Source organism: Microcaecilia unicolor, chromosome 3, assembly GCF_901765095.1.
Source record: "Microcaecilia unicolor chromosome 3, aMicUni1.1, whole genome shotgun sequence".
NCBI lineage: Eukaryota > Metazoa > Chordata > Amphibia > Gymnophiona > Siphonopidae > Microcaecilia > Microcaecilia unicolor.
In genome coordinates this window covers 506989289-507001152 of record NC_044033.1, presented here as the reverse complement: position 1 = coordinate 507001152, position 11864 = coordinate 506989289, and the positions used below count along the sequence as shown (strand labels likewise).

General features: G+C 41.6%; 1 protein-coding gene across 2 annotated transcripts; it reads left to right on the top strand.

Moving 5' to 3' along the window:
* Window positions 1-398: 398 nt before the first annotated feature.
* Window positions 399-10657, top strand: SMIM8 (small integral membrane protein 8). Of its 2 annotated transcripts, none has more exons than XM_030199113.1 (3): window positions 399-497; window positions 2793-2940; window positions 10272-10657. In XM_030199113.1, the coding sequence occupies exons 2-3, from the start codon at window positions 2803-2805 to the stop codon at window positions 10443-10445; spliced, it is 312 nt and encodes a 103-aa protein (XP_030054973.1). In that variant the 5' UTR covers window positions 399-497; window positions 2793-2802; the 3' UTR covers window positions 10446-10657. The 2 variants fall into 2 exon arrangements, with proteins under 2 accessions (XP_030054973.1, XP_030054974.1); XM_030199114.1 differs by lacking the exon at window positions 399-497 and adding an exon at window positions 2009-2629.
* Window positions 10658-11864: the final 1207 nt, after the last annotated feature.

The window sequence follows — 11864 nt, the reverse complement described above, 5'->3', positions numbered from 1 at the left end:
TCTACATATGGGAAGCATTCAAATAAATTAAAAAGCTGTCCAAGTAAAAAGAAAAATCTTTTGTCCTCCACCTTTTAAGGCACTCCCTATCCAACTGAAACAGCTTCAGACTTGTTTACAGTCTATGGACAGACAATAAAGAACGACAACGTGGATATACAGCAGCTCATAGGATTGCTTGCTTTGTTTTGAGTGTACTAGAGAGATGACGGCTGCGCGGGGTGGGGGGGTAGTGGAAACAGATATTAACCAAATTGGCTTCCTTGCTTACAGTGGACTAGATAGGCTCACTTCCACTCCTGACTATTGAGCCGCCTTGTCCGACGCGACGCCGTCTCCTGTTCTCAATCTAACCTCCTTGTCTTGCTTGCCCCACCCCCCCAGCTTTCCTTTTCGGCGTTCCTTCCGCCCTCTTGCGACGCGAGTTCCTGTTTCCGGCAAGGCTGCGCCGGACTTTGTTGCGGTTGCGCAGAAGACCTGTTGGTGGGCGACCTCAGGTATGATGGTAGGCGGGAGTGGTGGGGGTTGTGGTTGGCGAAGGGGAGAGCGAAAGAGAGGGAGAAATGGCAGGGACCACGGGGGTCCCCGAAATGTGTGCGAGTTGTGGAATGGGGCAACGCAAAGAGGTTCACCTGGGCTGAGGAAGTGGGGGTTTTGGCCCCTTCATTATTTATAACTTACTATGGGTTTGCTGATGCCCCAAAAAAAGAATCTCCAAGGTCAAGGTCATATTCGGAGAGAAAGTTGTTGATGAAGCAGGAATTCAACTGACTTTTCAGTAAAATATGGCACTGACAGCGGAGAGAGCTGTTTGCTAGGAGAGCTCGTTTAAGGGGACCTGAATTTTGTTTGTTTTCCAAAGGCTGCCGGTAAAAGAATCCATAGTTGAACTGCAACACTGCATCACCTCACCCTCCCCTGACAGTCTTCTTCCTATAACTTTTTGATCAGCTCTTATTATCCTTGATCTTCTGTAACACCAATTGAATCTTTTACCCTGGAATGGCAGTGCCATAACAGGCCTGTGTAAGCCACATTGAGCCTGCAAATAGGTGGGAAAATGCGGGATACACGTGGAGGATACAGGTGGAGGAGTGGCCTAGTGGTTAGGGTGGTGGACTTTGGTCCTGGGGAACTGAGGAACTGAGTTTGATTCCCAGCACAAGCAGCTCCTTGTGACTCTGGGCAAGTCACTTAACCCTCCATTGCCTGCCGCTTTGAGCCTGCCATGAGTGGGAAAGCGCAGGGTACAAATGTAACATAAATAAATAAATAAAATGGGCTACGGTTGTCCAAATGTTAGAGCTACAAAGTTGTGACGTTTGTTCTTCTTCTGTGTGCAAACCAGACGTTCTTTGTTGGGCTCTGTAGGAGATCTTCATATAAGTTCTCCGGATCTTTCCTGTTTTGGTTAGTCGTAGTTTCACTGTATAGTAAGGTTGTCTTCCAGTTCCTTGTAGAACTGCTTTGGATTCTCACAAGCATGCTTTGTTTTGATGTGTCTCATTTCCATTTTTGTTATAGCTGTGAAGTTTTTGTGCTTCTGCTGTGTTTTTCAATTTGTCACTTTAGCACATGGGTTTAATATATTCTGTAAGCAGTGGCATAGCCAGAGAGTAGATTTTGGATGGGCCTAAGGGAGGATTAGTAACATAGTAGATGACGGCATGGTCCATCCAGTCTGCCCAACAAGATAAACATATGTGTATACCTTACCTTGATTTGTACCTGCCTTTTTCAGGGCACAGACCGTACAAGTCTGCCCAGCAGTACTTCCCGCCTCCCATCACCGGCTCTGGCACAGACCGTATAAGTCTGCCCTCCACTATCCTCGCCTCCCAACCACCAACCTCTCTTCCCCCACCTGCTCCGCCACCCAATTTTGGCTAAGCTTCTGAGGATCCATTCCTACTGCACAGGATTCCTTTATGCATAAATGGAATGGGTGTGCTGTAGGTCCTCTCTGAGGTTCAGTGGTAGTGGTCTGCCACTTGGAAAATGCAGACCTGAGGTGAAATCTTCCTCTTTCCCACATTTCACAATCATCCACATCTGTCCTTGCTCCCTTCCCCGCTACAGCATAATCTCTGGCCTGTAGGAGAAGTTTAGGACTTCAGACAGAGCTAACAGAGGAAGAAGCAGGTGAGGCAGGAAGCACTCTTCTGTGAGGACTGGGTGGGATCATTTGAGGGTCCAGGTGGCAGGATATGGAAGTGGCTAGTCATGGCAGTACAAGGAAGGCCTGGAGGCTGTAGTGGTGAGGGTCCCAGGATGATTGCTCTTATTGATTATCTCCCTCTCCCATCCTCACGTAGGATGGCTGTGTCTTTGCTGTATAGTTGGGAGGGTTGTACTGCGTGATGGGGCCTTTATGTGGCCAACAGTTATTCCAGATCAGACAAAAGGAGTAATGTGGTCCCAGTTCCTCCACCTTGGTGGTTGATCCTTGCAAAAGTTATTCCAGACATTGTAGCCCAGACTCACTGGTTCCTCTTAAGTTTGAGCAGCACCAGGCACCATGTCCCAAATTTTAGTCATGGGGGTACCCAGGCGACTGGTATTTTGCCAGTCTTCACATAAAGATAGTTTCCTTTCAGACAAAGAAGACGTGAAAGAAAAACACTTCTCTGTAAGTATTGTCCTTCTAGTGACAAAAAAAAGAAGTTTGTTTCAGTTATAGATGTGTTAATAAAAGGATACAATTTTAAAAAACTGAAAATGTGAGATGTGTATGTCAAGGCATAAAAAATTTGTGAACAAAATTCTTTTTTGTTACTGTGTTTACATGTTAGGTTCCTGTTAATGAAGATGTCATCGTCTGAGCCACCAGACGTTAAAACTGAAGCTCCCAAAGAGAGAGAGTACCGAGTTCCAGGGCTAAGGGGTGTGCGTACAAGCAGCTTGTTCCGAGCTGTAAACCCTGAGCTGTTTATTAAACCTGTAAGGAGCTCAGCCAGAGAAGCTATGGCATGCTGTTACCATCGGGAGACAAAGTGAAGTCTAGAGATAGCAAAGTCCAGTTCAGAAGGGAAATAGTGTACACTGTACAGCGTTTGACACAGCAGTCTCATTCTGAAATAGTCATCTCGAGAAAGTAGCATTTGTTTGAAAGAGGTACTGTTCGTACTCCTGCAGTGTTGTGTTTAAAGCCTGACTCCGTCAGTGGTAGGTGTCTCCATTATACTAATTCTTTAGTCTTTTCTCCCAGTCCTTGAGGGTCACCAGTGGGTCAGGTTTTCAGGATTCCCTATTGAATATGCATTCAGAAATTCAAAATGGGAATCCGGTTTCGCCAACAAAGGCTTCTTCAGGAGAGCTATAATTAAAATTGCATGCATCTCTAAAATCCTGTATGTTCATAATATTTTCTCCAAACTAATATCTTTAGTAATTTCTGTTGTAGCAAAAGACGTCCACGCGTAATGACGACTTGCAGGCTTCACTTGGGACCACAAGCAGGAAGCACTAACGGTACACAAATGCCAATCTTTAAATTACATCCATAAGCGTCATGACATTTTAACTTCAACATCCAACCAAAAAAACTGTTACAGCTTTCTTTAACCAACCCATACATGAAACTGACCTTATAAAATGGGCAGTTTCTATGCCTTAGGAAAAGGGAAATGGGACTTGATATACCGCCTTTCTGTGGTATTTTACAACTACATTCAAAGCGGTTTACATATATTCAGGTACTTATTTTGTACCAGGGGCAATGGAGGGTTAAGTGACTTGCCCAGAGTCACAAGGAGCTGCAGTGGGAATCGAACCCAGTTCCCCATAATCAGAGTCCGCTGCACTAACCACTGGGCTACTCCTCCACTAGCAACATTCCATGTAGAAGCCTGCCCTTGCAGATCAGCAATGTGGCCACGCAGGCTTCTGTTTCCGTGTGTCTGACGTCCTGCACATACGTGCAGGACGTCAGACTCACAGAAACAGAAGCCTGTGCGGCCGCGTTGCTGATCTGCAAGGGCAGGCTTCTACATGGAATGTTGCTAGTGGAATAGCAACATTCCATGTCGAATCTCAAATAGTAGCAACAGAACCTCAGATAGTAGCAACATTCCATCTAGAATCTCTAATAGTAGCAACATTCCATGTTCCACTGCACTAACCACTAGGCTACTTCTCCACTAGCAACATTCCATGTAGAATCTCAACTAGGGAAATGGGACTTGATATACTGCCTTTCTGTGGTATTTTGCAACTACATTCAAAGCGGTTTACATATATACAGTTACTTATTTTATACCTGGGGCAATGGCAGGTATGTTCCTCAGTTCAGGATTTCAAGTTTCAGGCAAGATCTGTGACTACCAGATTTTGGATAGGGGATATCCCCCTCAGGTGTTAAAAAAAAAAGTTTTCTGGGTTTGCATATCGTCGTGGAAAGAATTTGACAGATTTGATCATTCTGATTTGAGAAATCATAACCCAGTAAGTCAAAATGTCTCTCGTGGCCACTGTATATACTGCCAATTTACTTGGGAAACTGATGGAGTATTTTGTTATACTACGAGCAGACCGTATTTTCTTACTCAAGTTACTAATTGTGAGTCCTCTCAGGTTATATATTGTATTAAATGCCCTTGTAATATGTATTGGATACACTATAAGAAAAATTAAGTGTTGCAAAACTCAGCATTTAAGCAATCTGACTGAGAAAGTGGGAAGCTCAGTTAGTAGCTCATTGGAATCATGCTGCTTATCAAATAGAAAATTTATGATTTCTAGTTTTGCTACAAGTAAGCCTGCCTCAGGGAGGAGACGTGACACAGATAATACTAAGGAAAGAACAGTGATTTATGTACATGTGGGAAACTGATGCCTAACAGGTTAAATGTGGAAACAGAATGGACTAATCTCTGAAAGCTTTATATGGTCAGTTTCATGTGTGGGTCGGTTAAAGAAAGCAGTAACATAGATTTTTGGTTGGATGGTGAAGTTAAAATGTTATGACGCTTATGGATGTAATTTAAAGATTATCATTTGTATACCGTTAGTGCTTCCTGCTTGTGGTCCCAAGTGCAGGCTGCAGCCTGTAAGTCGTCATTATGCTTGGATGTTTTTTGCTACAAGAGAAATTGTTCAAGGTGTTAGTTTATAAGTTTGGATAAAATATTATGAAGATACAGGATTTTAGTGATGCATGTAATTTTAATTTTATTATAGTTCCTCCTGAAGAAGCCATTGTGGGTGAAATTGGATTCCAGTTGAGGAAAAAGTTTATGATTATTGGAACTAGATTTTTAGCTAGACACCGGTTACCATTGACTGCCATTGGGTGGCGGAGCAGGTGGGGGGAAGAGGGGTTGGTGGTTGGGAGGCGAGGATAATGATGGGCAGACTTATACGGTCTATGCCAGAGCCAGTGGTTGGAGGCGGGGAATAGTGCTGGGCAGACTTATATGGTCTGTGCCAGAGCCGGTGATGGGAGGCGGGACTGGTGGTTGGGAGGCAGGGAATAGTGCTGGGCTGACTTATACGGTCTGTGCCCTGAAAAAGACAGGTACAAATCAAGGTAAGGTATACACATGAGTTCATCTTGTTGGGCAGACTAGATGGAGCGTGCAGGTCTTTTTCTGCCGTCATCTACTATGTTACTATGTTATTTGATGAAAACGTAAGATGAGTGACTGTTTCATTTTACATATTGAGAATAATCTTTTGCCATGATATTCTTATGCACCTTATTTGTAACAAGATTCTGAAATTCTTATTCCATTAATGTGATTATTGTTTAACATATTGTAAGCCACATTGAGCCTGCAAATAGGTGGGAAAATGTGGGATACAAATGCAGCAAATAAATCAAGGCAAGATTATTTTTCAAAACTAGCACCCTCATTTTCAAAATACTGTTCAGCATGTCTCCTGATGAACTGTCCCCAAGAAATGCAAGCCTTGAAACCAGAGGTTGGTTACCTCTTCATTTACCAAACTGTAGCAGTATAATTAACTAAATCCAGCTGTGTTAGGTGGTTTTGTAATCTGAGCTCCAAATGGTGGAACTCAATATCCAAGACCACAAGAAGTATTACTAATTATCTTCAACTCAGAAAAGAACCGAAGACCTACCTTTTCAAGAAATTCTATAGGTAACTTCACGTGGCAGCGATGTTCACACCACTTTTTAACTGCGAGTAACACACTGCTTTGGGATGTAACTTGAAAAGCAGGACTGGAGCTGAGTAACTTGGCAGTTCTACCTGATAAATAGGGAATGGCTATTCACTGTATCTGTTCATCTCTAACACCACTTTGTAACTGTAATAAACCACTGTAACCGCATAACTGTAAATTGTAATCTTGTTTTTGGATAATAGTGGGATACAAGAATGAATAAATCACCTGATGAACTATTATTAGACCTTGGATTTACGTGCAATGATGAGAATGATGCTGTGGTGTGTTTTTCACTTAATGCACATGTTATGTAAGAAATAGATATATAGATATCAATACCCAGTTAATTTTGTAGATATTAATGAATATGGTTGAGAGAGACTTACTTACGGTTGAGGTAGTAGGCATGCAAGTTTCTCTCATGTGCAGTATATTCATTAGGGGTATATTTAAAATCTGACCTGTCAGTGGCCCTGCCCTCTAGGACTGAAAGTGGAGACCAAGGCCCCTACTGGAAGAACTGTCCTTCTTGTGATAACGGTTAAAATCCTTCCCCCCCACCCCATGGGACGGCCTCTCTCCTGTCCTGCTCAGCTTTGTCTTCCTGGTTTCTTGTTTTTCATCTCTCTGGCTGCTGTAATCTGCAGTTTTCTTTCCATGTCCTCCACCTTTATCTGTGGTTGAGAAGCAGCAACAGAGCCAGCTGTGATATAAATGGGAAGAACTTTCTAAAAGAAGAAGAAAAAACTACTACTACTACTTATCATTTCTAAAGCGCTACTAGACGTACGCAGCGCTGTACATTTGAACATGAAGAGACAGTCCCTGCTTGACAGAGCTTACAATCTAATTAGGACAGACAAACAGGACAAATAAGGGATAAGGACAAAGAGTAGCATGATTCCGGAATCCCAAAGAGTAGCAAGATTCCAGAATCCCACAGAGTAGCAAGCTTCTGTGCAGAGTCCCAAAGAGTAGCAAGATTCGGAACCCAAATAATAGCAAGATTCCGGAATCCCAAAGACTGCTACTACTACTTATCATTTCTAAAGCGCTACTAGACATACGCAGTGCTGTACACTTGATCATGAAGACACAGTCCCTGCTCGACAGAGCTTACAATCTAATTAGGACAGACAAACAGGACAAATAAGGGATAAGGACAAAGAGTAGCAAGATTCTGGAATCCCAATATAGCAAGATTCTGTGCAGAATCCCAGAGTAGCAAGATTCCGGAATCCCAAAGACTACTGCTTCTACTACTTATCATTTCTAAAGCGCTACTAGACGTACGCAGCGTTGTACACTTGAACATGAAGAGACAGTCCCTGCTCGACAGAGCTTACAATCTAATCAGGACAGACAAACAAGAGATAAGGGAATATTAAAGTGAGGATTATAAAATAATGCCAGCGTGAAAGCTTTAAACTTGGATTTAGTTCTGATTTTCAATACAACAGTTGTATTCCTTTCATAAACGGGGGGAGGGGGCAAAGTATCAACATGGGCTACCATTGAGATGTGTTAGTTTACTGTTTATCCCAGTTGTTAGTAACTAGGTTTCATTGCATAAAATGGCACCTGTGGTAAAAGAGTACTCTGCCTCCTGGCCTCACAGGGTAAGGTGACTGGTCTAACTGTGCTACTTCCCAAACACCACAGATGCTACTGCTTCTTATAGTTGACAAACCCATCCTGATGGCATCACAGGTTGGCTGCAATGATTCAAAGTCCAGCGTTCTGTCTCCCAGCCTCACAGGGTAAGGTGACTGGTCCAACACTGCTGTTTCCTCATGATAGAGACATTTAAAAGCATCTGTGGCATAAATGTGCAGGAGTTGGGCCTCTTTCGATTGAAAGGACACTTAGGAATGAGGGGCCATAGGATGGAAGTGAAAGGGTATAGATGAAGGAGAAATTTAAGCAGATATTTCTTTCGGAACGGCCTCTAAGTGGAGATGGTAGAGACATGAACTTTATTTGAAAACAGCACACATTAGTGGTAAAATAACCCATCTTAACGGTATCTCATGTTAACTTTCCCCCTCAATGCTGACTTGCTGAGCCATTAAAAACAAAGGAGTTGGAAAAGTCCTTCTACAAAGCGATTCAGGTATGGAATGATCTTCCTATCACACTAAAGAAAATGTCTTAATGCCCATTATTATTTGAAAACTTCATTGTTCCAAAACTTTCTAAGAAAGTCTTGATTTAAGATGTTTCTTTTAAATGTTTTACTTTTATATGAAAACCTGTTTTGGTCTTAACATTATTGGGAAAAGGTGGTCTAGAAATAATATTAGATTAGAGTAAAAGAATATGTGAAAATGAGCTGCTGCAAGTGTACAGGGAAAGTTTTTGCCTGTCTTCAGAGCATGTCTGTGCTGTTTTACCAAGCCATGAGGACTTTTTTTACAGTGTTATTCAGATTTTTGTGAAGTGTTTTATGTGATCTGTTGTTGCATGGAAACAATTTATCCCGTGAATAACTGTAACAATTGGCAAAGAATTGGTTTTCAAAATTCAGAGTGGAGAACAGATAAAGTAAATAGCAGTTCTATTATCAGGTAAGACCACCAAATTACTCAGTTCCAGTCCAGCTTTTGAAGTTACATACCAAAGCAGTGTGTTACTTGTAGTCCCAATTCTGTCCATTGAAGTCCCATAATGCATCAGGATGGGGTCACTTTAAATCCTAAAATCTCTCTTGGAACAGATACCTTTGACAGCGCTAGATGAGCCTAGGATTAGGTGGCATCCTATGAAGCAAATTTAAAATAAATTTGAGAGAGTTTCCCCCCCCCCCCCCCAGTTTCCCAGTCAGTGTACAGTTAATCTGTGGAATTTGTTGCTACACAATGTGATTAAAGTCGGTAGTATATCTGGGTTTGGGGAAAAAAGGTTTGCACAGATTTCTGGAGGAAGGTCCATTAATACTTTTTAGCCACGCATGAGGATTGTCACCTCATACATCTAAGAATGAACCTCAAGAAAGGGATCTTTAGGGTACTTCCTTGTAATCAACCTTGCCAATGTCAGAACTAGGATGCTGGGCTTGATAAATCATTGGTCTAACCCAACATGATACTTCTTATATTCTCTGAAAGCTACAGAAACTTGGGCTGATTAAGAGACCCTGTACTTTTTCCAGATATTTACTCTTAGGACATGCTATCTAATCTGCCTCCCACCCTTGTTAGTGGGTGCTTAGACCAACTTAAAATTACCTATTCATGCCAACTTAAGGTACTGTGTCACTGTGTTTGCATCTAAACGGTGGAAGGGGAGTTAGAACATAAGAAAATAAACATTGCCATGAAAGTCCATCAAGCCTAGGATCCTGTTTCCAATAGTGGCCAATCCAGGTCGCAAGTACCTGGCAAGATCCCGGAAGAGTACATCAGATTTTATGCTGCTTATCCTAGAAAGCAGTACATTTTCCCAATTCCATCTTAATAATGGCTTATGGACTTTCAGGAAATTATCCAAACCTTTTTATATTTAAACGATTTTTATTAGATTTGCAACAAATATAATCAAAGCCATACAAGGCTCTGCAGTTAACCTTTAACATATCTCAAACTGATTATACAACCATTTGTCAATAAACTTATGTCATTTATACATGTTATGATACAGCCTTTCTTTTATTGCTCTTATCCCATTTATCCTTCTATCCAAACCTTTTTTAAACCTTGCTAACTGCTTTTACTACATTCTGTGGCAACGAATTCTAGAGTTTTTAATTACATGTTGAGTGAAGAAATGTTTTCTCTGATTTATTTTAAATGTACTACTTAGTAGCTTCATTATGTGCCCTCTAGTTCTTGTATTTTTGGAAAGAGTAAACAAGGGATTCACATCTACCCGTTCCACTCGATGAATTCCAGAGTTTGGTACAGTCAAGCTTTCTGGGTACCAGTCTCTAAATTAATTCACTGATAACTTCAATATGTATTTGAGTGACGGAGTTAATTGGTAAGAACTGAGAATAGACAACCTTAGCCTCTGTGTGAGAGTTTAGCAGTACACACACAGTAGTCTTGTCCAATGTGAGTAGAGTAACAATAACTTTCACAGATTTAGCTGTGAAAAATAGATTTAAAAAATACCTATATAACTTTTTTTTTCTTTGGCAGAACAAGCCAGTGATGGCTTTTGGTCTGATCACGATTACCCTTTGTGTGTCGTACATTGCTTATCTCCATGCAACTGAAGAGAATAAGAAGGACCTCTATGAAGCTATTGACAGCGAAGGGACTAGATATATGAGAAGAAAATCTTCCAATGGGACTGAATCGAACCTCGCTTAAATTCTCAAGTTTTTGTAATTCCCTTTTTTAAAAGAGATTTGTTGGGCAACAGGCTTGCAGCTTGGAACTTCGGTCTTCCCAGGAAGGTAGAGAAGCTGGCTGCTAGGTGGACTATCAGTTAATGTTCCCAAAGCTTTCCATCTGGAATAAACGTTAGCACTGTGGAGAAAAACATAGGACCATCACAAACTAAAATGGAGTTCAAAACAAAGTCAAAATACGGTGGTTTGCATTCTTTTTATAAACCCACCTTTATTTGAGTATAGCACAAGTAATAACATAGGTACAGGTCTGTTGGCTTGCTTGGGACTGTTGATTTTGCAGCTTGATTGAAAGTGGTCTGATCATCTTACAGGTCTGACCCGTAGAATGGGAATGTCCTATGTAAAAATAAGCTTCCTATTAGGATTTATTTCTTAAATTGTATAGTAGTAAAGCTTTGAATTGTAAACTGCTTTTTTGGCTATAAGTAAATTATTTTTCACTATAATAAATATAACATTTGTAATACTTATTGTTTGTTTTTTGCTGGATCCGTGATAGCTACTTGGGGAGACTGTTGTGTGTGTTTAAAAAAAAAAATCTCCAATATAATCACTTTTGAGCAACACTAAAATAATGACAGATAAAGGCTAGCATGGCCCATCCAGTGTGCCCAGAAGCCTGCTATTCACTGCCTTAGGTGAATTGCTTCCTAAAGGCAGTTTTTAATAATCCTAATAAATAAATAAAAGTGACTAGGGTTGTATCTGTACCTGGTTGGTTCCCCCCTCCCCCGTTTTGATTTAGTATTGTAACTGCTGCTCCATATAGGTTAGCCTTCTCTGCCTTTTTAAATGTGTGAAAATCATCTAAATGTTTGTATTGGGTAGAAAAGTTGCTCAAATTTTATTCCATCCTCTTACTGTACAGCAGTATTCTTCAATACAAGGCCCACAAACCAGCAGCAGACCCTGGGAACCTCTAGGATGACCCCTGTCAACCCCCTCCCCCGGCACTCCTCTGACCTCTCTGGACACGCCATACTCCAACCCCCCCCCCAGGGGTCATGGCATCACCATTTTGAAAGATGGTTGATGCTGAAATCAGGAGCAATTCCTCCATTTAGAGGTGATTGGGGAGTCAGGAAGTCTGGTTGGGGTCAGGAGATGTCCATTGGGGATGAAGATAGACTACATGGAATGTTGCTAGTGGAATAGCAACATTCCATGTAGAATCTCCAATAGTATCTATTTTATTTTTGTTACATTTGTACCCTGCACTTTCCCACTCAAGGCAGGCTCAATGCGGCTTACATGGGGCAATGGAGGGTTAAGTGACTTGCCCAGTCACAAGGAGCTGCCTGTGCCTGAAGTGGGAATCGAACTCAGTTCCTCAGGACCAAAGTCCACCACCCTAACCACTAGGCCACTCCTCCAT

Excerpts from the sequence above, each read along its gene's own strand:
- SMIM8 (XM_030199113.1), top strand. The coding sequence starts at position 2,803 with ATGAAGATGTCATCGTCTGAGCCACCAGACGTTAAAACTGAAGCTCCC. Across the intron at positions 2,941-10,271 it reads CTGAGCTGTTTATTAAACCT|AACAAGCCAGTGATGGCTTT; the intron begins GTAAGGAGCTCA and ends TTTCTTTGGCAG.